This window comes from Montipora capricornis, chromosome 1 (assembly GCF_036669925.1).
Source record: "Montipora capricornis isolate CH-2021 chromosome 1, ASM3666992v2, whole genome shotgun sequence".
Lineage (NCBI taxonomy): Eukaryota > Metazoa > Cnidaria > Anthozoa > Scleractinia > Acroporidae > Montipora > Montipora capricornis.
Window position 1 is genome coordinate 25267344 of NC_090883.1, and position 27167 is coordinate 25294510.

At 38.5% G+C, this 27167-nt stretch overlaps 1 protein-coding gene across 1 annotated transcript in view; it reads left to right on the plus strand.

The window, feature by feature from the left end:
* LOC138034081 (toll-like receptor 1) overlaps positions 1-18640 on the plus strand; it is a 23822-nt gene extending 5182 nt beyond the window's left edge. The window contains exons 2-6 of the mRNA XM_068881783.1: positions 4780-5091; positions 12151-12486; positions 15054-15104; positions 16432-16554; positions 17866-18640. Of these exons, the coding sequence (XP_068737884.1) occupies positions 4780-5091; positions 12151-12486; positions 15054-15104; positions 16432-16554; positions 17866-18323 (1280 nt within the window). The 3' untranslated portion in view covers positions 18324-18640. The remainder of the gene's footprint in view (positions 1-4779; positions 5092-12150; positions 12487-15053; positions 15105-16431; positions 16555-17865) is intronic.
* The last annotated feature ends 8527 nt before the right edge of the window (positions 18641-27167 follow it).

A 27167-nucleotide genomic window follows, 5' to 3' on the forward strand; every position in this document is an offset into this window, starting at 1 on the left:
GAATTCACGCATTTGTAATTTGAAATTCTAACTTTATCACCGATAGAAAATGTTGGTTTATTCTATTTTTGATTTATCAAGTTGCCGTAGTTTCTCTCATTACACATGAGCCGAATCGAATTCGAATTTACCCAAATTAATTAATCCCGGCTGAATTGATTCAGACGCCGAGATCGCCTAGATCTAAGCCACTCCACATTCTGGCTAACCCAGGGGGGGGGGGGGTGGAATTGCTTAGCCGAGCCGAATTAGACTGGTCGTTTTGAAATGATTCAGACGCCGTACTTCACAGGAATTTAATTCAACTAGACGCTCCATGAGCGCACACTGGGTTGCCTGGGGTACGTGTTACTCATAAACAGAAGGAACTGAATTGGGTGGTATTGAACTGTCGCGTTCCAGGCAATTTTTTTTCAAGTCGGGGGTCATTAAGACCATTTAAGGGGTCACCCAGAAGTCGTGCCAGCAGAGGCCCTTTGCCTCACACGTTTATACGACGAAAGAGATCTTTTTCTGAGGTTAAATACCTGCATACCAGCCTATTAATCATTTGTCAGAGAGAAAAAATTCCTGTCATCTTTAGAAAAAATAGGCAAGCATTGCGTACGTATGGTAGAGCAGTAAGGCTGCGCTTTATTCCATATTGATACCACTTAGCAGGGGAGTGACAGGCAAGACTTTTACCGACACGGGAAAAAAAAAAAACTAGAAGCTCCAAAAAGCTTACATTGGGTGGTTGCCTGTGGTACGTGTTACACAAAGAAAGAAGGCACTGAATTGGGTGGTATTGAACTGCAGTGTTCCAGTTAATTTTTTCAAGTGGCGCGTCACCCACATGTCGCGCCCGCAGAGGCCCTTTGGCTCACACGTTCACACGTTTAATTATTTTGTAATGTCCTTTTCCGTTTTGAGGTCTTTTAGTTTTTTAAGCTTTGGTAATAAATTCAGTTTAAAGATAACAAAACACGCTCTTGAGTAAAATTCACTCGTTTCTTCTTTAAATAAATAGTCTGCAAAAAACTAACTGCAAATTGCTTTGACGGACGTTTTCCAGCATGTCTTGAAGTTGCACTAAGCAAACGTTTATTGCACACACTAAGAAAAGAGTGAAGGTGTTGTTTCAGCTTCAAAATTCATCTTCTTGTTAGTCTAATCTGATGCCAGGTCAAAACATTGTTTGGCTTTGCGTTTGCACCAGAAAAAGACAAGCCAAAAGACAGATGAAGAAAAAAATAACATAGTTTTTATATATAACTCTAAATCGAATTCTCATCGAAAGATCGATCTTAAAAACACGAAAATTTCTGCAGGTGCACGTGATCCCCTTGTGTCAACTGAATGAGCTACGGGAAAGAATGTTAATCGTTTGTCGTTTTCAGAGTAAAACAACGTAGTTTTTAGCCAAGGAAGCCTTCTTTGTCGGGTTCCTGAGAAACGTATCTACCTTATTACATGAAAGTTTTGGAACACGTTAATTTCGCGAATTTCGCGATTTAAAAAAATCGCGCAATTTAAGTGACGCGAAAATTAAATGTCGCGAAAATAACATGACGCAAGAATTAAGTGACTCACATTATGTCAATGACTAAAAAAACAGCGACTTTATTACACACGTTTATAACAATCATTTTGAGCTATTCTGTGGTAATGTTCTGGTCCTCTTCGTCACTACTGCTTTCCGTCTCTACTCCAGGTAGTACTTCTTTTGTACAATCCTCAAACTGTCCATTTACTGGCTCCTTGAGTGTGTCTCACTCAAAAACGCGAAATTAAAGTGAGTCAAAATGCAAAATTTTCGCAAAATCGCGAAATTAAGGTGTCCCGAAATATGCGAACCTCAAAATCGCGAAATCAACGTGTCGCGAAAATTTCATGTATTAAATTTTGGCTTCAGGGTGAACTATTTACACAATCGAGAGGTTGAGAGGCCATGCAATTGAAAATTTTAAACATCTATGAGATACAAAAACAGACTTGCAAATTATCGCAGATCACAATGCTGACAAGCACAAAAGCAGAAGAATCTGTTAAGTAAATATGAAGTTTGTTACTATCTGAATGTTTTTGGGTTAGAGAAAAGGGATATATTGTCACGCAAATTATGTTATTTTATGACACTCAAAAGTCGCGAAAAGCGTGAGTCTCATGTAAACAATCCTCGCACTAGCAAGTCGTTGCAATAAATTGGATTAACCAGGAAGTTAAAGAAATATTCTTGGCTTCCCTAATAAATTTCATCTTACACTACAATGACAAAATCATTTGTCAGAGAAATAAAATTCCTGTGTCCTCGCGCATCACATTTCAAAGCACGTATGCAAATTTGTTAACTCATTTTCACCGCGATTCCCGCGAAATTTTTCTTCTTTCAAATACATTGTATTAGCAAAAATGTCATTTCTCGTTTAGCGTTGCATCTTTTATGTTCAAATAACCGCTAAAAATAAAGATTTTCATAATTTAATATTTGCACAAAAATAGCAACGCACGCAACAAATTTAGTCGCATTTACCTCTTCGTCGAATTCTAATGCTTAACACAGGAATTTTTAGTTATTGTGAAAATCTTTCTATATGCTTTAGCAATCATCTCCCAAAATGTTTTTCGCTGATGGCAACTTTCATATTCGCGGTTCAAGAAATTAAGGTTGTTTTCATGTCGTAAATTTTGTTGCTGATGGCAAAATGTTTATTCTCGATCGACCGTCCTGAAAACTTTCTTCTGCTCTTCCTAAAAACTGTGTATCAATATTTATTAATTTTACTTTTGCATCAATATTTGTTTTGCATAAAGCAAGCTAACAAAATCGGTACCTTTCTTAGTTCGCATTTTTGAGCCTTAAATAGAATTTTCGGTCCTATGCTTCTTTTACAAAGTGGTATATTTTTTAGGCCACCCATCCAGATACTAACCCCGCCGGACAGCGTTTAACTTCAGTGAACTTATGCATTACAAAGCTGTCAGCTGCTCAGAGTAGGCTAGGTCGCTGAGCAAACAACTGTAAAATGGCCAATACGTGGCTTGCAACCAATCTATAGAGACACACATAACAATGAAGCAATGTTCAAATTCTGAGGGAAGAACAAAGGGAGCCAATGAGAGATCTTTTGTTATCGTCCACCAACATGACGGCGGTGACGCAACATGAAAACCACGTATCGCTAAAGTTGCTTATGTAACTGGAATGACCTTTCTTAACTGACTTTCACTTCATCCCCAAGATCAATTCGTCAAGTTAAGAGGACTCATTGAAATTCTCCTATGATTTCATCTGTAGTCTTGCATGAATTGTATTCGTCAGAAAATACGTCACCATAATTTTGTAGTTTCCATTAATTAATATGCCATCAATATTATTTCAAAATTAAACCAGAAAGAACTGTCAGTTCAGTTTTTGTACGTGTTTTGGCCCAATAATGGGCAAATTGAAAAAGCACTGAGCAAATTCGAATCAAAATAAACGTGGACGTGAGATAAAATACAACTGAAGCGGTCCAATGGTAGCTCTTAAGTGAATCGTTATAAGTTTGTTCAAAAGTTGTTCAAAAGTCTGAATGCCCGAAACTCCCAGGCTGCATGTTAATTCAGCCGCGTACACACGCATTGCATTCTTAAATTATTGAGTCTTTGATGTCATTTTCTCCTTGATCCAGCTCTCTCAAGATTTTAAAGTTAGTAATGGCGGACCACTAAACAGAAACGTACATTCCAGTTAAAATAAACAGATGTCTTTTCTTGAAATCAAGGCTTAAAACTTCCATCAGTTACTGTTTAGTTAACAACGTTTTGGAATCCAAAGAAAAATAAAACTTGTTCTTTGGTTATAGTAGCACTTTCGGGGACAACTGATTTTCGCCTGAACGGGTATTCTAAAAATAGACACATTTGTGACTGTGCTGGGGAGAACACTCTTATCTAATTCACTCTTGATAGTTATATAAAGTTCTGCCGCCTTCCAACAACTGCACAAGGAGCGACCGGATCTGTTTTGCAGGGCATTTTAGGACTGGTTGCGAGCCGTCTTCAGCTGCCGACTAGGCTACTGGAGAAGTCTGGGCTCGGTTGTTCAAAGGCCGATTAACGCTAATCCGAGATTAAAAATTAACCAAGAAGTTTTAAATTATTTCTCTACTCCCAAATGCTGTTCGACGCTGATATTCGGATAAAATTTACATTCGTAGATGTCGATCTTGAAAAACAAAAATAAGCAAAAAAAACTTTAACCAAAAAATTGAAAACATGAAACAAAAGTTTACGCTAATCCTGGATTAAGTTAATCGGCTTTCGAACAACCGGGCCCTGGTGATAACTATCCTCAGTAGTGACCACCTCTCAGCCAAAATAGAAACTATCCTATTTTTAAAGATTTTCCCCTTTACCTGGACACGTTGTGGTTAAACATTTTGAAGCAGACCGCATTTACTGTTACAGTATTGAAGAGCCTGTTTCTCAATTTAAGGCCCATGCAAATACCTTTTCGCACCCGATAGTGTAATAGGCCGGTCTTTCAACATGTTTTCAGGATAACAAAAGAACAATGAATTGTGGAGTTTTAGGGCGTAAATCCCCTCCGTTTTCAATATACAGAGGCAATCGTGAAATCAAGGAAAGGACAGCGAAAGAATTCGAAATTTCGAGAAACGGACCCTTGTGAAAAATTAGACTCATTCTAAGAGCCGAAAAAGCTTTCGCAGCTGCGTATGAAAATAACGAGGATATTTTTAAAGTCAGCGATTTTTTTTTGCTTTATCAATAAAATATGATGTGGCTTCTTTTTAGCTACTGCCTCGCAGGAGGTTTGCACAAAGGGACCCTTCTCATATAAAAAAGGCGACAGGAAGATTTTGGACTGCGACTTTACCGGTGCAGCAATACGTGATATCCTTTGGTACAAAGACAACAAACTACTCGTCAATGGTAGCGGAGGTCTTTATCAATCATTGACTCGATTAAATCATGACACTCTTCGCAGTTCGTTACTGTTTCAATTTGTGCGCTTTAAACATGCTGGAGTTTACACTTGCAAACCAGAACCCAGTCAACCCGTCAGCAATTGTCCAGATGGCAAAAGCTTCAGCATCGTGGTCGAATGTAAGTGTTCTTGTGATCATTGCCATTTATCTTGGAGTTAAGGGTTTTTTTTTTACTGACGCCATTGTTCACACATTTTTCGTTAACATACGTTTTTGCTTAGATCGAATTATAAACAAATTTGTCTCAAGAGTTTAAAAAAATGATGAAACTTGGTCATCTTTTCAATTTCACCAATCATCACTTTCATGTCGCAGGCCATGGATGAAAACAATTATATATCCACTATTACGCCATTTTACCATATTTGGCCACGATAACGCGCAAAATATGAGACGGTAATACACTGTTGTGTCCCGGTTTGACCGGTTTAGAACGAAGAAAATACGGACGGAACGGGAGTTGTTCAATGAAGGAAATTGTTTTCAACACTATACAAAGCCTGAGAATTTAGCTTGTCATCGCCTGTCACTCGTCATTTCGTTTATCCAATCAAATAAAAGGACATTTCGCTGGCTTTTTTTTGTGCTGATTACATCGTTCACAAGCGCTCTAAAGGACAGATGATGCTTTTTTTTAAAACACTTACCAAATAAAATTGAAGCAAAATAACACCTTTTTGTGGTGGAAAAATAAATCTCTTATTCGATGGTTTAACATGGTTTAACATATAATACTCGCGGACATTTTGCTCATTGCTCGTATTTTTCACGCAACTCGAAAAATATCCGCACGTTTTATATGTTAAACCACCGAATAAGATGTATATATCTGATCTGATATCAAGAGAGGATGAGGTAAGAGAACAGATACCTCATAAATGGGCCTCTTCCAATGACCGTTTATTAAAATCTTATTTTAGCTAAGCAGCTATTTTTACAGAGGCACCTGATTAGCCATTTGTAATGACGTAATGAAATTTTAAATATGCGCGGCATTGGGAACGAGAACTTAGTAGCTTAGATTAAAAAAAAAGTCATGATGGGGCATGGGGATCCGTTCTCTTACCTCATCCTGCCTTGCTGATTCCCTGCTACCAGAGGTGTCTTTTCTTTTGCGTTCGCTGGGTTGACGAGTACGGGAGAAAGAGTTCTCTGTCATGTGTCGAAACTCGCTCTGATCCAACCGCCGTCCACAACCTTCGACGACACTCCTCATGCAAACCGCATGCGCCATGATATGTTTGCTGACTGTGACTTGAGCCCACTGTGTCCCACGCATTTCTTTACAGTAATTCCGGTGTTGTTAAGTGAGCCCACACAACATGAAGTATGACGTAAGGATTCGGTCGCTAAGTAACCGCCGTGCATGCTCAACACAGTGAATTTAGACCCATGGTAGAGGTCTCTTCTCCCGTATTCATCAACCCAGCGAACGCAAAAGAATAGAGACCTGCTAGCAGGGAACTTTGCTGATACTATCTCCTTTTGTTCGCTCACCAACAGTGGTACATAAAACTGACCGTTGATATCTGTTAGTATTGGCAATACCGGGACAAACTTGTGCAAAATAGTATTGTTTGCCTGATAATTCGTCTATGTTTTAATACGGGAAAAAGGACGGATCATCCGTTTGGACGAATTACCAAGATAGTTCGTCTTGACAGACGACTTACAGTGATAATTAATCTGGACGGGTGATTCACTAGTTTTCCCGTATTCATACACAGACGACTTATCCCACGAACTTTCTTAATTTTCGCAAGTTCGTCTCAGACGGACGATTCGTCTCTAGTAGAATTCCGGCCAATCATATTATTTAGAGTGCAATTTGGTACAAATAAGAACGAGCAGGGCCGTAGCCAATATGAGGCAAACCGAGGCCCTTGCCTCAGTCATTTTTTCGTGTTTTTTTTTTAAATAAAGCGTTATTCCAGTGTTATTCCAAATGTAATCATCATAAACACCTAAAATACCTATGAAGAGAATTTAACCATGGACGTCGCCTCGGTCATAATTTTTTTCTGGCTACGGCCCTGACGAGTGTTTTGTTTTACAGACTAGGCCGTAGGGCGAATCATTTTGATGTCTGAAAATTAATAACGTACACGAGAAAATGGAAGTTGACAGCGAGCCCTTTCGTTCAAAAGTCATACAACTATAAGTTTGTAATTTGCGCTCGAATTACAATACTTGAAAATTGCACTGTTTTTAGCCAATCAAAACTGAGTAATTTTTCATGTATATTATGGGCTGGTTAGCACTTACGATGCAATTAGAGCGAGTTTTTGAGTGTCGTAAAACCAAAACCAAAGTTATTACTTTGGCCAATCAAAAAGTACGGAGACAATCCAGTAAACCAATCAAAACTCGAAGGAATTTCACGTAGCCGACACAAAGCGCGGAAAATGAGCACGCTCGAGCCTTGATTGATTTTGGTTTCACTTCTGATTGGTTGAAAAAGTGGCGCGAGAACTTTGAACCAATCACTGAGTGAAGTAATGCAAAACCCAAGCAATTAATTAGCTAATTAAATGAAAACCGCTCTATCAGCATAGGTGTAAACCCAGACGTCAGAGGTAAAAGTGTCCTTGGTTTTGAGTCCAGTATCCGGTGCATCAAAATGTTCTGCTCTGAGTCACAACCACAGGTTGTCGACAATTTCTAGTCGACAACTTATTAGTTGAATCGACAGCTATCAGTGTTTGGAAATGCGTTTTCGCATTACGAAAAGTTTAGTTGTTGATACCCGGTATGTTTTGGGGGATCCTGTGAACGTAACGGGGCAATGTAACGTTATTTTAGGGCGTTTAGGGGAAATCTTTAGTTTTTCCCAAGTTTAATTAAGCTCGAAAATGGAAATGTAGAATTCCTTTTAAGTTACTGACAAAATTGCCTCTATACAGGCGATTTGCCACTGATAAACTTGAAAAACGTCGGGCCGACGTGACTTTTTTCAAGATTGTACCGTCAAGTACAGTCCGTTTCAATCTTGTCCATTTGTGTCCGTCCTTGCTTCTTTTTCCTGTCGTGGCCGGTATGGACACAAAACGCCTTCAAATTTAATCAGTTGCAAACAAACTTAACAGAGCACAATTTAAGGAGGCTCGGAATAGTTTCTCCTTCTTTCAAACAAATAAACATATTCTGTCCGTAGATGCAGTTAGGGTAATCATATCAAGACGAAATTTGGCCAGGTTAAGTATCCATTATAAAAAACGTTAACATGGTAACGATATAAGGCATTTCTTTGAGCCTTAAAATCAACATATATTGTCTTGTCTGAAAAAACGGGACGGTGAAAACCTCCCATTTAGCTTCTCCAGATAATGTTAAAAATAATCTCTAAAATATTTAAAATTCAACAAAATTTGTGGGACATTTTTTCATAAAAATCAGTTTTTATAAAATGTGTGTCTAATTCTTTTTGAATTTGAAAGACAAACGTTTTAAATTAATCTAAGATAACATGCAAAAAATGCAAAAACAATTACCGTCCGGAAGCAGAGATATAAACGATTAAAGTTGCAAAATCAGGAAAAATGAGGAGGTCACAAGATCAGCATTTACGCATGCGTCAGCCGCTCATTCGAGACCGCGCGCGAGTGGAGCTACAGGCCAACACAAAGGGATTTAAGTGACCATTACACCGTTTGTGAAGAATTGTCGTAGTTTTCACGTTGGTCATTCTAGAGGGCTTTTCTTCCACTCGTTCGAAAATTCCAGTTTTGGCCCACAGACAAAAAGTTTATATTTAAATTGAAGGAAGATATTACAACATGTTAATTAGAAAAAAAAAATTCGTTAGGTTTGAGTCATTGTAAGGTAATTTTGACGTTTTAAAAAAGTGTGACGTCATAAGTGCCATCTAATTTTAGTAACATCCTTAAAAATTTGAAAATCAGTGTTGAAAAGATTACAGGCATTTTTGCTATACTGAAAGAATGTTTTTAAAGAAAACTTCATCTGAATCGGATAAAACGGCGCAAAGTTACGGAAAATCAGAGAATTCAAATTTCCCGCCTTAATGCCCATATATGGTCAAAATTGGGCTGTTTACATGCAAAGAACATTTAACATATTGGTACAGGAGTTAAGCCTAAAATATATAAAATCAAATTTGTATTTTTTTTTATTTAATATTTTTGGTGCTATGACGCGTTTTTCTCATTAAAACGTCATTATGACGTCACAATGACGTTTCTCGTGACGAAAAACGCGTCATAGCACCACAAATATAAAATCACAAAAACTACGAATTTAATTTTATATATTTTAGGCTTAACTCCTGTACCAATATGTTAAATGTTCTTGGCCTGTAAATAGCCTATTTTTGACCATATATGGGCATTAAGGCGGGAAATTTGAATTCTTTGATTGCTTATAAATTAAAGCCGTTTTATCCGATTGAAATGGGGTTTTCACCGGTAATCATAAAATCTCATGCGCAACATTAATATGCACTTTTTATCATTTCTTTTCTAAAATGCAAAATCCATACCAAATATAGACATCATTTGTGACCTCACAATAACAGACAGATCACACGCAAAGATGGCAATTGCAAGGTAACTCATCAAACTTTGTACCTGCCAAATTTGGTGAAATTCTATGGTTTCTTTTTCTTTCTATGGCCTCAGACATCAACTTTTAGAGTCAGTGGAAAAAAAATCATAGCAAATGACCAACGTGTTTCGTGAATAGGAGAGGTCTGCTTGTATACCATATATATAGGAATTAGAAGAAAGGTGAGAGAAATTAGTGATTTCTTTATTTTGAATCATGAGCTGACGCGAGCAGCTTTTAGAATTGCGTGTGTCGCTTACGCGCGCGCGCTCAGCTGAAAACCCTTTCGAGTCCTTAATAAAATCAACGCAGAATTAATTAAGGTAATTCCTTGGTATTGCATTGCGCATCCCTACTGCGCACGATTTTCGCGTCATTAGCGCGCGCTCATGAGCACGTGCGCGTACAAAACGTAAGAGATTTCCCTCAAACTAAGCGCGATAGCGAAATAAATGCTCTTTTTCTCTCCAACGAGCACGGTGACCCCCGAATTTTTTTCCAGGTATTTGCTAAGAACAATCTAATAAAGAACATATTTGACGAAGAAAAAAAGTTTGATAGTAGAACATGATTTTTTTTTTAAAACAGTTCCGTATTGGGTGTATTTTGGCCAAGGCGAGGACGTCAAGCTAACCACGGAATTGTCCAAAAGAGTGCACTATTTCCACAACCAAGCAATCAAAAACGGCGTAGATGAAGCAATACTGCCTATGTGAATAAAAGAAGCTTTATTTTCAAAATAAAATTTTGTATCTTTCAAGTAACGAAGACTTGATTCTGTATGAAGGTGATTCAAATTTTTAACGCGCAAACAGTAAAAATACCCCATTTTAAGAGCCTGCTGACGCGTAAACAAGCACGGTGACCCCATTTTTTTATTGCATTTTTTTAATGTTCATATCATGAATGTTAATTATGCCAAGTTTCCAAAAAAGTTTGATAGTAGAAGAATTTCAAAGGAATTACCTTAATAGCACCCGAACTTAATGAGAGGCGTACAAACTTTTAAAACTTGCATACAAATCATTAATGAAGAACACGGATACACAGACATACATAAAGACCGTGGCATACAAATTTTATAATAGGCAGAGCTTACAAACTTTAATGAATGCTGACAAGCACAATAAACTTCTCGAAAACGTAACAAAATTGAAACAAATATAATAAAATTGTTTCTCCCTTAACAATATAAGCAAGTTACAAACTTGCAAAAGTTGTTTCTTGCAAATTTTAGGGCCGTAACCATTTTTAAAAGATTTTAACTTGTTCATATTGTTAAGTGAGAAACAATTCTATTAAAGTATTAATCATTTCATTAAGTGAACGAGGAGTTTATTGTGTTTGACAGCATTACGCTAAGTATGGAAGCTCTGCAGAATTTTACAAAATTTGAATGCATGTTATTAAGTTTGTACATGTTTCATGTCTTACAGGTACATACCATGTCCATGCCGGCCACGAAACTTTCCTCTTGTTGCATTACGTTTATGTTGTTCAGCGGTATTAAGTGGTTACAGAAACAGATAAGAGTTGAAACGTGTAACGCGCGTTCACAGCTTCCGAATATTCAGTGCTAAGTACCATATTTGGAAACCCCTCGCTCCAGTTAATTTAGCGCGAGAACATTGGTGGTATTGCGTCACGGTGTTCTTGCGAACTGATTGGTTGAATGTTTCTCTCTTGTTGTTCCAAATATGGTACTTAGCAAACTGAATATTCAGAAGCTTGTTTCCCAGCACCGAAGGGGCCGTTACACGTTTCAACCCTTATGGGTTTCTGGTGGTTGTTGCAATGTTTCATTCTACTTTTTGGGCATTTCAGATGTCATGAAATTACATAATTTTGCGTGACATAACCCCTTTAATTGCAATGAGCATGTTTTAATTACCGCATCGGGTAGAACTTAAGAACCGCTGACTTTAAAAATAGTTTGCGTCACTGCGAGGTAGAAAGGAGCTCTTTACAACTTGTAATATCATTGGATCCCTTTAGACAGAGTTAACTGAAGAGAGCGTAGCATAACGTGAAGTGCTAGATTTCTATCCCATATGAACCATGTGAGCGTTAGCCGTTAGGGTTGGCGAACGCTCACATGGTTCATATGGGATAGAAATCTAGCACTTCAGGTTACACTACCCTCTCTTCAGTTAACTCTGTTTAAAATATAAGTGCTACACGGCCAACGTTTGTATAAACGTAACCTTTCCTTCTATCGTTTTTAGGGTTAGGGTTCATGGTTGATTGGTTGTTTGTTTTTGGTCCATTGTTTTCTGAACCAATCCCAGGGGACGTTGTAACTGCTGCGTACTGCTCAAATAGACTTTAGCAGGATGAGTCCCTGACTTCAGCCTGCCGTACTAGGTAGTTAGGAAGAAGCAACGCACGGTTATCACACAATCACGAGAAAATTGCGTCATCCAGGTCTCACATTTGATTGGCTGTCACCGACTTCCTTTGATCATTGATCAATCAGAATGCTCGGAGTAAACTCTTTTTGCCCTGAATTTCCTAATTTGTGCACTGTGTTACCTTAAACTGCTTTTTTATTCCTTATCAGAGATGCATACTTTTTTCTTGCATATATATTATTATTAATTGTGTTTCAACATAGGTGGCAATTGGTACATGAAAGCATACGATGCACTTGTTTCCGTCAAGAAATTCTCCAACGCGACTCTGAGATGCTCAGCGATGGCCTGGCTAAACTGTTTTTTAGGTCCTGATTTGACATGGTATCACGGAAACAAGACCCTAAAGAACAACACCAAGTATACTATAAGGAAACAGAACACCAACGAATGCAAGCGGGTAGTGGGAGCTGAGTTCTTTCTCGACATCTGGAACGTGACAAATGCAGATGTTGGGGAGTACGTCTGTCAGATGGAATGCTTTATAGGAAAAAAAATTAAAAACGATTCTGTCCAATTACTCCATTACTTTGAAGAAGGTAATAATGTACATAAGGCAATTCTTGCTGACATATTTGTTTACATTTTGTCTCACTAACATTAAAATTTGCTCACAGAACAAGGCATCATATATATACTATTTACAAATTGACTTCACAAAGTAAAAGAACTCGTTGAACGTAGGACCCATACGCACTGGGAAAACTTTGTATATTTTGCGAAAAAATCTGTCATCATTTCCGTGATACAATTGCGCACGGTGACTTTTTCCCCACCAAATTTTGTCAAGCCTTACCAAACTTCGAAGGCGCCGTCGTCCTGCATCGGAGCAGGACAAATTTTTGCCAGGCGTGAAAACTATAAATATTTTACAATTTACGCGCCATGATCTGAAGAAAAAGTTTTTAAGTGCGGCCACGATTACCAAATTGAAAATTTGGCGGAGACAATTTTTGTTGAAATCTTTGGTTCAGCCAAACAAATTTTGTCAGCCTAGTGCTTGCGGGCCCTTAGTCAATTTTAAGCCTGGTAAGTTCTTAGGTGGCAAAAGCACTGACGATCCCATACATTTATTTGCGACATTTCGAATTTTCAAAGCATCATTGCTCAGTTAGGCACTGATCTCTAGTGATTAGGTCTAAGCACCGATTCGTAATGGTTAGCTTCCATAAATTGCTCTGGTGACACAATATTTAAACTGAGTAAAACCAAGAGAAAATAAAATAAAGGAGGTAAGAGAATATATCCTCCATACACGCTTTGTTTCTTGGGTAATTACTTTGTTCGAAGAACAAAGTATAGTTTTTGACTTCGTTTTTGGACTCAACTGGAATTCGTACTCAGTGTCTCTTCCTTCAAAGGCAATCACGATGACGACTTAACCACGAGAGACTACGTGACAGATTGATGGGGAAATTTGTATTAAAGAATAGTGTGCGTGACCGAAAAAGAGTTTTTGTGTTTTCGTTGCACGCAATGCAATATCCGGTTATCGTATGACTCTGTAACAGATATCGTAATTTTATAATTCTCCCAGTATTGTTAAGAAAAAGTATTAAATATTTTTAAATATCATCGTAGAGACTTGCAACATCAGTTTTAAATGTAAACAAATATCCACGATCGCACTTATACTTAACCCAATCATTGAGTCATGGACTGTGGACTGTGGACTTCGGATTTCGGACTACGGAATTGAAACTGGTTATTTACCAAGATATTGTAACATTAGCCTCCTGTTCGTCTTTGGTTTGTTTTTGGTCCCACTTCCACTTCCCATGTGGGTAGGTTACAATATCTTGGTAAATAACCAGTTTCAATTCCGTAGTCCGAAGTCCACAGTTCACATTCCGTGCCTCAATGATTGGATATTTGTTTACATTTAAAACTGTTGTTAACGGCATTGATTTCAATCAAAACCAGAAAACAGATGCTTTGCAAGTCCCTACGATGATATTTAAAAATATTTCACTCTTTTTCTTAACAATACTGGGATAATTATAAAATCACGATATATGTTACAGAGTCATACATAGACTTGCCACAAGTGGACCTCACGAGAATCCCAGGAGAAAATATTTTGGCGAGCGAATCGTGATTTTTCGTTCGCGAAGTGGATGAGTGAGCGACAAAGTCGCGAGAGGTCGACTTGTCTCGCTTGCAAGGTTTTCATTCTTGCCTTGCGTGCAACGAAAACACAAAAACTCGTTTCCGGTCACCCACACAACTCTTAAATACATATTTCCCCGTCAGTGTCTCACGTAGTCTTTCGTGGTTTAATGGTTATCGTGATTGCCTCTGAACTCGGAAGAGATATCGAGTTCGAATCCCACTGGAACTGCCTTCTACGAGAAAGAGAAATCTTACGCATGCGCAGCCAGGGCGCGACCCGCAAAAACTAATAATAATAAAAGGAGTCCAAAGTCTAAAAACGGAGGCGAAAACTATACTTCGTTCTTCGAACAAGGTAATTATCCCTGAAACATAGCGTAAATTGGGGAAGTACTCTCTTCGTTTTCTTCTTTGGTTAGCTCGTTTGGTACTTTATATACACAAAACCAAGTGTCTCACCCTCTAGTCACAACCCTTTTCAAATACTTAGTACTTTATATTGGCGGAATGATTAGAAAACAACAGTGTTGCTCTAATGATGCAAAAAAATGTAAACAAAGATACCCCTAAAAATTCTTTAGTTTCATTCAGCTGTTTTGCTCAGGAGTTTTTTAAATTTGTGGTCAGTACCTCTTTTCACCTAGTTTGAACCGTGATGTCGCGCAACAGATGTTATAAAGACACCCCATAGTTTAGATGAGTTGATTTGTTGAGTTAAAAACCAGGTTTGTGAAACAAAGGAAAAAGTTACGTTTGGCTGTGAGTCACGATTCAGAAAATGTGTTTATAGTTGTGGAGAAATATTGCCACTTATGCCACTCTCGGCTTCAGGATTGGATAAACAAGACGCTTTTCCCTTGTGAGCGCAGGAAAGGCCCTCAAAAAAAAATAATAATAAATACGAAAAACACACCTATACAAAGTCACTCGTTCAGTCACTAATAACTGTACAACTCAACTGATATTGTCGCGCTTGTGTATTCTATTTTCTCAGATGAGGAACAAGAAACTACTACTACTTCAAGAACAACACAGCAACCTTCAAGTAAGGCAACCGGCTGACACTATGGTTTAGCAATGACAAATCGTGAGTGCAGCCGGACTCACTATTTCCACAGCGAAGTGATATTGAAGATAAAAAAAACCTCAATTTTTTCTGATAATGAAGAATTTTACTTCATGGTCTTTGTTGCCTTTTGGCTTTCCCCACTTTTAGAGATTTTGCGTGGAAACTTGCCGAATATCCCACATTAGTATAAATGTTGCCGGTAAAATCCATTCTCAGGTTGAATCCGTTTTGACCAAGGTTAAAATGTTGGTCCTCACTTAATGCAGGTTGAATACGCACTCAGGTAAATTGAAGAAACATTTTTGGTGCCTAGAGAAAAATTAGGGTCAGGTTAGGTTTGGTTTCTGTTATTATACATGGATATCAATTGACTTCTTATACAAAAGTAAATAATGAAAAGAACTGTGTTGGGTTGAGCATGTTCGTCGTTGTAGTGTAATGGTGAAAAATTCAGATCTGGAGGGTCCGAGTTCGTGTATCGTACAGTTCTTTGATCCCTTTCTATGTTGTAATGTTGATAAGTGTAAGAATACAACATAAAAAAATAAGAAGATGTGTTGAGATGCGCAAGACGATGCCGGAGGGAGGGAAAATCCGTTTTTTACTCCCTCAAAATGTACGAAAGAAATATTCGTTTACAATCCTTAAAAAAGTCATAAAACTGTACGTATTCGAAACAAAGAGTTTTTAGAACCTCACATAAATTTCATGCAAAATAAATTGCTAACGCTAAATTAAATATTTACCTAAAGCCTCGAAGGCTGCTTGAACTCACCTTAAAAGTCCCTTTGATCTGAAAAAGTTTTGGCGCGAACTGCAGCAAATGCCAGCGATCAACAAATCAGCAGCCGAGCAATTCAAATGTTTTAAGATCAACCGCAAGGACTTATTTCCAAACAAGGACTTTTTACAGAAGTAATAGTTTTATACTTTCAAGTGCTCTTTTTTATATTTTTGCCTTATTTATATATGTTTTAATTCCATCTTTTATCGTTTCTTTATTGCCCGAATTTTTAGCGTTTTGCCCGAAAATTTCTGAGACTGGGGGGCTGCCGCCCCCCCCCCCCCCTCCTGCTCCCCCCGGCTCGTACGCCTATGCCACTACGTAACTCCACTTCGGTGCATAATTGTTAATTATCCCATACGTATACCTCATAGCAAAACCATAAGCTGAACCTGTATCAGTGTTACAATTGTTGTGCGTAGATGATAAGGCACTTTCTTTATGGACGCCATTTTTTTTGTAAAGGATTGTTGCTGTGTAATCCAGAATACATACTTTCTTAACCTTCAAATCCAACAGGTCGTGAAGAAAAACTGTCGATGTGGTTTGTTCCGGTGGTTTGCGCTGCTGTCTTCGTTGCTATTTTCACTGGGCTGTGTGCATTTAAAAAGGGATTTTTTTCAAGAAAAAGGCGCTTTAAATGTAAGTTTCTTACAGGCAGAAAATATTGAACTCTGGCCTACCTGTCAGTAGCTTCAGAATAGTCGCTATTCAGTTTGGCGAAAGCAGGAGACAATCCTCAGGCGAACGCGGCTGTGAGTTGTTAGGGACCGTTATATTAATTAAAGTTCTTTGAAGGCGACATCGACGAAAACCTTACCCCTAAGATATAACTTTGCACCATCGTAAGTCATTCAAAGTTATTCCAACTCGTTAACCATGAAAAATCTGGGCAAAATATCCCTGTTCCTTCGCTCATGTGAGACGTGGCAACTGCAAGGCTGGCGCGTGTTAGTTTGCCTGATAAATTGAAGATTATAGCACCTGCTGTACAAGATCACATGACAGAAACTCATTTAAAATCGAAAGACGCTAGGTATCGTTTCTCAGGAATTGCAAGGGAAAATTCGAATATTCAAATCTCGCTTACAAAACTGGAAACAAGTTTGTTTTTTTCAGCCAATCTCGTCCCCAGAGCCTACCTGTCTTTTGTTCAGCGCCAAGACGCGGAGCTCTGGAATAAGAAATCTCAACCCATCCTCTACCTCTGAAATGAGTATTATCGACAATTCCTAAGTTTCTCTAAATTGACTGTTATCGTCAGTTTAGGACGCTTAGCGCTTGGGAAATGGGAAATGAATATCTATTTTTAAAATCCGAACCCCAATGCCTAAACTCGCTGGACTCGAACCTGGGAATGTTCGATCAATAACCCTTTCGCTTTACCACTAGACTACCGCATCGCTAACGAACAACACTTTTTTTTAAAAATTCTGGATTATTCCAGAACTCCGCGTCTGGGCGCTGACCAAAAGACACGTGGGCTCTGGGAACGAGATCGTCTTTCGGCATCGTAATATATGATTGTATTGGGTGCCTTGGAAACGCTGTGATCTTTAATGTGGAAAGCATGAGGGAAGTCAACTGATTTCCAAATACTTACAGGGCCGTAGCCAGAAAAAAAAATATGACTGAGGCAATTTCCGTGGTTAAATTATCTTCGGAAGTATTTTAAGTGTTTATGATGAGTACATATTAAAGGCATTACTGGAATAACGCTTTGTTTTAAAATTTCACGAAAAAATTACCGAAGCAAGTGCCTCGATTTGCTTCATACTGGCTACAGCCCTAACTTATCAGTGTAGATTCGGCAGACGAGGAAAAGCGTAGGTCGTGGGCATTTCGAGACGTCATGGCTTCAATGAAAAAAGATCCATTTATGCCAGTATGAGAGAGATGAATGTTTGAGCTTAAAACTTGTCTTTTCAATGCGTTTTTATGTACCTATTTCAGATAATAAAGGAGAGGATGTTTTAGACAACAAGCTGTTTATCAGCTACAGCTCTAAAGACTTCAGCTGGGTCACTGAAAATCTGATCTCTCTTCTTGAAAAGCACTCCATTCCCTATCGCATTCACATCCGGGATTTTGAGCTCGGAAGGCCCATCGTCCAAAATATGGCGGAAAGCGTGTACAACAGCCGACAAGTTCTGGTTGTTTTGTCGAACAACTACCTCGCCAGCAACTTCTGCCGGGAAGAGCTGCACATGGCCTTACAGAGGGGAGTCGACACGGGAGATTCCACTCTTGTCCTTGTGAAGATCGACAACAAGTTGAAGAAAAAGCAATTGCCACTTGCCTTAAGAGCTAAAAATCTGTTGGATTTTGAGAAGTATAAAGAGAAGCAAGATTGGGAGAAAAAAATATTAAATATCGTGTCCGACCAAAAATCCTTTAGTGTGCACGTTTAGAGAATTGGCACGTTATCTTCGTCTGTTGTTATCGTCATAAACATCATCGGTATCGTGTATTTTCCTTGGATTCCACTAGGTAACAAAATAGGATACAAAATAATATGTTAAAAAACAAGATGTTGATTTAAAGGTAGGAACTGAAAAAGGCCTAAACTGACTAATCGATAGCTTAAAATTTTCGAGTTAGACCTAAGGAAGGGAAAAAACGCATTGTTGTGATTTTTTGTGTAGCATTCACCCGAATTAAACATACCAAAAGTAAAAGTAAGGAAAGGTGTTAGAAAAAAAAATACATATTAAAAAATAATGCACCAGCTGGCTTCCAATTTTACGTAACGCGGCGTACGGACCCTTCCTTGCAGCTTCTGTTCACAGAGGAACTCATTCCTGGTTACTTATGCTGCACTGTTATCCAAAACTGACAACCCAGTTTTGTATCAAAGAGCGATACAGAAATCGAGCTGTTCAAGCACACATGGATATTGAAGGGCGAAAACAAACTCTTCCACGGTGGAAGATACTCATGATCTAGAAATGCTAGCCTTATAAGAGTTTTAGAACTGGCTTCTAAAAGTTTGCAATCGCAATCGTCCATTCTTCAAAATTTTCTAACTGTTCCCCTTTCGCAAAACCTCCAAAGTCCACATTTTGGAAAGCTAGCCAAATCTCTAATTCTAGTCCATTCCAAGCTTTTTATAATTATTATTATTATTATTATTATTATTATTATTATTATTATTATTATTATTATTATTATTATTATTATCATTATCATTATCATTATTATTATTTTGCACAAAAAATATTTGCAGTCTTTGTAGCTCGATGTATATCAATTAGAAGATCCCTCGTCGCCAACTCGCATTTCCTTGCATGCTGCCTTTCTAGAAGTTTGCCTTCAAAATCGTACATTTTTGTACAAATTTTTTAATGACACCCTTAGCAAAATTTCTAAAAACAGATCCCCTAGGCCGTTTTGCAAGCCGTTTGTACATAGAAAAACTCTACAGTCATTGGAGATTTCGGCTACTTGTCATAAATGAATGCAAAAAAATAATGTTAATTCTTAGACAGATTTTACTGTAGAGGTAGTGTGGCCCAGTGGTTAGGGCGCTTGCCTTGAGATCCGCGAATCGCGGGTTCAAGACGCGTCCTGGCCAGTCGTTGAATTTGTTGCAGTGTTCTGTTCCGTCGTGATTGTGTTTCATTGGCACTGAAAAGCCACTATGGGGATTGGTCCATTAATTATGTATGTGTACTGGGGCTGGTTGTGGAAAAAGAGAGCAACTTTTAAGCAATCAGCCCCTGGACATTTGCATGAACTTATGAAAGAGTGTTTTAAGCTGTTCTTGGGGTAAAGCTATCTTTTCTGACTAAGAGAGTCTGAATACAAATAAATATTGTGGCCGTCCGAAATTCTAGTCGTTTCCTTGGCAAAAAAAATGGAATAACACTGGGAATATTCCTTTCTTCCCTTGAGGTTGTGTTTCATTTGTTACCGAAACAACCACTGTATTCGTAGTAATTCCATGTAACCTGCTCAAAGCGCGGGAAGTCAAAGTCAAAGTGCGGGAAACCTTGCAAGTCACGATTGGTCTTGGTTTTCCTTCCCATTGGTTGATAACATGGCGCGAGATTTTCAAACCAATCACTAAGGGTAATACATCCAGCCTGAGTTTACATTGCAACCAGGGACCGGTTGCTCGAAACCAAGTTAGCACTAACCGTTGGTTAAGAGGTATCAAAACCTATACATGTGGGTTTCCATGGTATTTAACGCTGGTTAGCGCTAACCATGCTTCGAAAAACCCGGGCCAGGTGGACAATCAGACATGTTAGAAAGGAAAGGAAAGTCTAGTGTCTTCACCAGGGGCGGGATCCTGAAAGTTGTAATAACTCTATTCTGGGGATAAATGTTCCGGAATAAGGCACATTTATCCCTGGAATAGAGTTATTACATCGTTTAGGAACTGGCCCCTGGCAGGGATGATCCAATGTTATGCCAAGAGTCCTTTTATATTACACCAATTTTCTAAAATAAGGGAAAGCATGCGCATGTTAATAACAATTAGCGTCTTTTTCTTTTAATACGACGCAAATAGGTGTCAGGTCAAAGACTGCCATTATCACTGTTCAAAGAAGCGTGGGTGGAATTGATATGAGAAGCTTCCAAACAACGGTGTGGATGGTATCGCCTGTTAGCGGTGATAATTCTAGAATTCTAGAATTATCCCCACGCAATTGCGAGATTAGTTTGGCAAGCAGCCTGTGACAAAGCAGATTTTCCCTTTTTGTAAAGAAAAACAACCTTTTAAACGTACGTGTACACATGTACCGGCCAAACTGAAGTTTGGTCTAATGGGTTTTAGTTTCTGAAGGAACTGTTGTGCTGCGTTGGTGGGAAAATGAAGTAAAGAGTGACCACCGTAAAGAAATTTGAAAGTTGACACTTCGAGAGTTGACCCTTTGTCGGAGTGTACGTTGTTCCTACACTACGGACCATAAGCAAGGACGACTAATAGTAGGGAGCTCAGAGCAAGAAAGACGACGACGGAGCAGGCCCCCTTACGAGAACGACACAAAACAATATAGGTTTAATTAGAAACAGCAATTTAGTTTTGCACGCCCCGCACGCACGTGCGTTTCAGAATTAGATTTATTTCAATCTTTGCACTTCTCGTCCTGACAATTTTTAAAGGGAGTTTACAAAACGGCGACGGCTACGGCAAGGACGACGCCAAAAGGCAGTAATATTATTGGTTAAACACAAGGGGAAGAAATGATCGTGCTGCACGTGCGGCACGCATTTTTGTACATTTCTCAGTCCCGTACAACGTAAAATGACTAATTTTTAGGTTTTGACGACAACGTGGACAAACAAAAGTGAATCTTTCCTTCTCTCTCGTTGCTTCAAATCCGTACATACCAAGAATCTGTTTGTAGCATACTTCGGCCATATTGTACAACATAAACAAGATGGAAACATCGTGAAACACTAATAATGGCTCAAACTAATAGTTTGAAGCGACGTTTTTGTCGCCGTAGCCGTCGTGGTTTCTTAATTACGTGTTAATTTTTTTTACCTCTCCATTCAGAGATTGGACAGTTCGAAGAGAAGGAATGAATACATTTCAATACCACACTGTCACCACTGCCACGGCACAACACCTTCATTATTAAAGTACTACTTGTTGAACTCATCCCCTATCAGCTTTACTCTAATCTCATAAGTTTTGATGCACTGGAGGTTAAAATCCTCCCATACTGGAGTAAAAGACTGCCTCCTCCATCTTCCATCTTCCACCTGCATCTTCCGGATCTGGACAAAGTAACGAAAATTATTGCCATTTGTGTTATATACCTTTATCAATATTTTATAGGCAATTTCCTGATTTAAAAGGCTGGTGCTTGGAAAGAGATTCACCCTCGTATAATTTTACAAATCAATGTGTCTTTTTTCAATTGCTTAGACCACACTGTTCACGAGGAATCAGAATTGATGCTGATTTACTCGTGTGTACAACTTCGTCTTCAAGTTAAAGTTCTCATGCAGTTTCACCAACTGATGATAAACTCCTCTGGTTCTTCTCTTTATCCAGTCTATTGTCCAGAATACTTTTTTTTGCTGTCCTCTTTGAAAATATCTACTAATATTAAGGCTGCCAACGCTCGTCTCTTCTTATTCCTCGTAGCCTGTGAACACAGCCCCCTGACATCGGCCCGGCCGCTTGCAGCGTTGGGGTGAGAACGCTGCAAGCGGCCGGGCGAGGTGAGGTCAAGACCATGGAATTAGTATCATTTTGCGGGGAATCTGGCAACAACATTCACGTTCCCGAACGAGTTTCAACTTTTAATTTTATGTTACAGGCTGCAGGGCCTGCTGAATTGTTTCGCAGCACCGTTGCACACAAATTTCAGCTAAAATTTTGAACGGGTAACAGCAGGAGCTTTACAATTTCGTACGGTCATGTTTAATTGCTAGGATTTTGTATTTAACGTTCCTTTAGAAGTTTGGATGCGAATAAAATAGAGCCATCCCATAAAATTTGAATCAAATGGAGTTTTTGGGAAAACGAGCACGTTTAGCAAATAACGAGTACACCCGAACAAAAATTCAACCCGAAAGAGTCGAGACCAAATATGAATACGTGATGCCTCGAAAGCTATCAGTGGGTTTCAGCTTTCTGCATCATTTAATTTTTTCGGGGTGCTACCACCTTAATCTTTTCACCCAATAGTACAGAATAGCAAACATGCCTAACATGGTACGTTTACAGATAAAGATTCGAAGTAGAAATACCACAGTAACTATATCTACAGAAGAATTCCAAACGCACCCAGGCTTCACCTGTAAAAAGCTCTTTGACTAATGCACAGACTGAAAAGAACTGTTATTGTCATGTTTGTAGTGGACACAACTGATGTTTTTAAAAATATTATCGTCTCTTTTACTTTGTGGAGGGATTTCTATCTTATTTAGAGTTCTATCTTAACAACGTCGGGCAGGGATGGAATGGATGCATGCTACATGTCAACCTCAGTATGTCATGATTCATTCCTAACTAGCAATATCATGACATTTGAGACATCTGCCGAAAATTAAACAAAATAACAAACAAACAACAACCAAAAGCACCGGCAGCAGTCCATAAATTTTTCAACAAAATATTGTTTTTATTTGTTCTTACAACTTTCATAAAATGTCTGAGTGACACAAGACTGTTACAGTCCCAATGCAAAGTTAAACTTGGTTACTAAAGCTTCACATTGCATCAAAAAATCTTATCCGAAAACTGCATCGTGGATCTAAGGTACAAAACATAAGAATCGTAAAGCAATATTTTTACAAAAAAAAAACATCAGGTGAATACCAAAGTGAGCAGAGTCGAAAATTTATAAAGAGAATTAACAAAGTATAAGAATAGTTGCAAGTCTCTAGATGCGTTCAAGCCTGTATGTCTTAGTAACAAAGCCTTTTGTTCCTAATGAGCAACGCCTCTTCGCTAAACAAAGGCTTGAAGGCATCTAGATACTTGCAACTATTCTGATCTTTTGGTAATCTCTCTATAATTTTTCGACTCTGCTCGCTTTGTTAGTCGCCTGATAATTTCCTTGTAATAAAGACGACATATTGCGTTACAGTACTTATCTTCTCTCCCGCACCTTCATTATCTACATCTTAGATCAGTGATGCACTTTTTCAGAGTAGCTTTTCTCCTGCATTATTTCAAGCTGTCGAATGGCAAAGGGTTTCAAATTGCATGTTGGACTATGTACGTATTGCACGTCTTGCGTGCCTATTTTGTAGAAGTTCTAAGGTCCTGTTTTCTTGAATGTTAGGCGGCCGGGTGATTATGAGAAATGCTCAAGGCAAAAATATCTTATATCAGACAAAGCCTTTGCGCTGTCATTTTGGAACCAATAGCATCTCTCCATGCATCAATAGACACCTGCTTTCCATTCCAATTTTCATTTTGGTAAAGAATGTCTAGGTGTTCCAGCCTGCTAGTTCAGTGGTGAAATTGCAGTGGTGACTCTGGTTAACGTCGCTAAGTTTTGGTCAACGTTCTCCTCACAACTAAGACAATGAAAAATCTTTTAGTTATTGTGTCCGCTTTGGTTTGCGCTGGATTCGTGGCAGCACGTGAGTATGCTTCTCTTATGGTTTATGGTTTAACGATTCTAACGATAGTTGGGTAGCGAAGTCATGCAGGCGTAGTTAGTGCAACACAAATGCCAAGCACAAGTTCCTTGAAGAAGAAGAAAAAAACACTTTTTAGCAAAGTAAGGAAAGTGACACAAAAAGAAATCAAAAGTGTTAGTGCAAACACAGGTACTTGATCTTTTTGCAAAGTGAAACGCTGTACCGTACAGACCTGAGAATTGTAAAGGTGATTATGAATTTGTCTCCTACAACATTCCAAGTTCTTGGGGTGTTACATGCCAAGAACTTGGAATGTTGAAGGAGACAAATTCATAATCACCTTTACAATTCTCAGGTCTATACGGTACAGCGTTTCTGAGTCACCTAATATGAATTAAACGCTCATGTTAACTTAACGTTTTTGAAATTAACGCGACTTCAATTAACAAGATTTGAAGGGAAATTTGTTTCCCAATAAAGGAAATTAAAGCTGAAGAAGGGGCGTAAAATTTGGGAAAATAACGCGTCTGTTACACCCAAAAAAAACAGAATTTGTTGTGAACAGGAATGAATTTATTTTAACATCAACTGTCAAACTCCAAAAACACAAACAATGTTCGTGCAATCGTCCTTTAAAATGTATAGCCGGTTCGAGCGTTCTTCACAGTGTCCATGGTCCCAAAATTCAAGGAGTAGACGTTGTGAGCTATTCTTTTGACAGCGAAAACGAAGAAATTGCAGTTCAAGTATAGTAAAAGATTGATGAGAAATATAATATAATCTATTGTTTGGCTAGGTGTCAAGAATGTCGGGAGTATTAAGGGAAAAATAATAGGTCGCGGAAGTTAACGCGCCACTTAATAGGCCATGATCAAATTTCACGGCTGAGTTCTGTTTTCTTTGTCTCACAAATTCTAATTTCGTATAACAAGGTATTTGTCGAAGCGTTTCACGCAACTTATAGATTTTTGTATGGAGACGCCATGTTGGTGAATCATTTGGCGGCCGGTAATAAACAAAATATCTGGATTAAAAATTGTAAAAACGTTCACTGGCTATATATAGTTAAAAACTTTCGAGATGTCGGCTGTCAGGCTACAGCCTTCAATGGATATGAATGGAAAAAATGACAACTGCAATATATACAAAAATAGGTGAGACTATAAAAAGAATATATTAAAACGGGAAAAAAATGTGTATAAAAGTGTCAAAAAAACTAATTGTTCTTTTTTAAAAGAATAGAGTATCGAAAGTACAGCTCGTAAGTAATATATAGCCAGTGAACGGTTTTACAATTTTTAATATGTTTTACCCTGGCTACGGTTCCTCTATTTTGAAAAATATCTGGAGTTCACTTTGCTATGAGAGCGCTTGTAAAATACATGTGTATGAACATATCTCCTAATGTACTTGAAACGCGCAAGATTCATATGGATTGACATTTTTTTCAAGCAAATAGCTTTGTTTCATGGTGATACGCAAGGAGACATGTTCGGAAATTCAAAATGCTGTATTTTCAAAACGAAAGAAGTCACGGGAACTAGAAACTTGAAAAAAGATTTATTTCTAGGTCATCTTCAAACTCGTTTGGGTAATTATTCAGAAGTTTTTGCATTTTGATGACGTCACTGTAAAAACACATCGACAAAATGCTGACCCCCTTACTAACACCCACCTGACCCCCCTAAAATCGGCGGAAAATGAATGCGACCAACTCAAGTCTAATAAATTTGCTTACTCGGATGCGTTGAAGATTCGCAAGTACAGGGTTTGCTTACGGACAAACAAGCACAAAATCAGTTGGAATATTATCAACTGTTGTGTCCGCCAGCTAATTTGTTTATTTCACGTCACGCAAAAACAGCTTCGATGATTGTAATCCCCGTCTATTCTGTTACGTTTGTCAACCATACCTTCCTAGGTCTTCCCTTTCCTCTGACCCGGACCCCCCTAGAAACGTTTTCGTTGTTTTGTAAACCGGTCATTATTTATCCTAGAACCGCCCATGCAGATACGTTAGCCTGTCCGTAAGGAGACGGGTCCAGATAAGGAAATAAGAAATCTCTGACCTGGGTGCGGCACCCAGCTTAGGAGGGAGGAGTTCGTCCAATGCCGAGCTGCATAACGAGATTCACGTTATTTGGTGTAGGACTGTAGGCTTCACAAAGTGACCCTCTAACCAGGGCCTTTTTCACATTCAAAAACCAAAATATAATGTACGAGGTTCGTAGTCTTTAATGCACAACATGTGACACATAGTGAAGTTTATGAAAAGTGTGACGAAATTTGACTTTGTCTTGATACAAACATATGTTAATGCTAATCGAATTTCTGATTGGTTCACTCAATCTCGGTTATCATTTTAAATATACCGTATGACCTAATCTGGAAACTGATTGCGGTCGGTTGTAAATCAAAACATAACATCATCCAAAAAAATTTGACTTTCATTTTCAAGTGTCTAACGTTCACATCTCATATCTTGAACGGTCGCTCATGGAATAATTGTTAATTTTTAATATTAAAAACTAAGCGTTTCGAGTGATCGCTTGAGAAACTCTCGGAGTCCAGGGCAAGCCGATCTCACGCAGCTGTTTCTCGCCAGTTCCGATAGAGCGATTCGGGAAGAAATTTTCCCTTCGTAAACCAGTACTGGTGCTTCAGTTGCAAGAACAATGGATGTTGGTGCGCTAAAGGTCGTGAGTTCAAAAACCTGGTCGGATGAACTTTCAGAATCTTAAAATAACTGGTTAACAGGTACTACCGTTAAAATGACAACAGGAAAGGGTAAGACTCAGTTGCCTTTTCTCTCTTCCCTTTCTCGCGTAAAACTCTTCGATTAGTCGAAGGTACAAATTTTGAATGTACATGTAGGTGAATTGGCTCTGGTTGCACCTATGTAATGTTTAGCATAGTGCATCTGCCCAATCCTTTGTACTACTTCCCATAACTTCACATTCGTAAGCCTCGATGTACTTAAATGAAGTGTAGGGTTTTCTTGGATTTCGCAATTTCAATACGTTGCATGACTTGCCCGTTCTCAAGGTGTGAACCTCGTTAAATGGCATGTTCGTAAATTCGACCCCCTGCTGAAAGGACTGAACTGTCGCGGATTTCCGACTATTCGTAAGTCATCACAAAAGACAAATATATTTTAAAACAGAAATGATAATTGTAGGCTAATATTTTTTTAATGA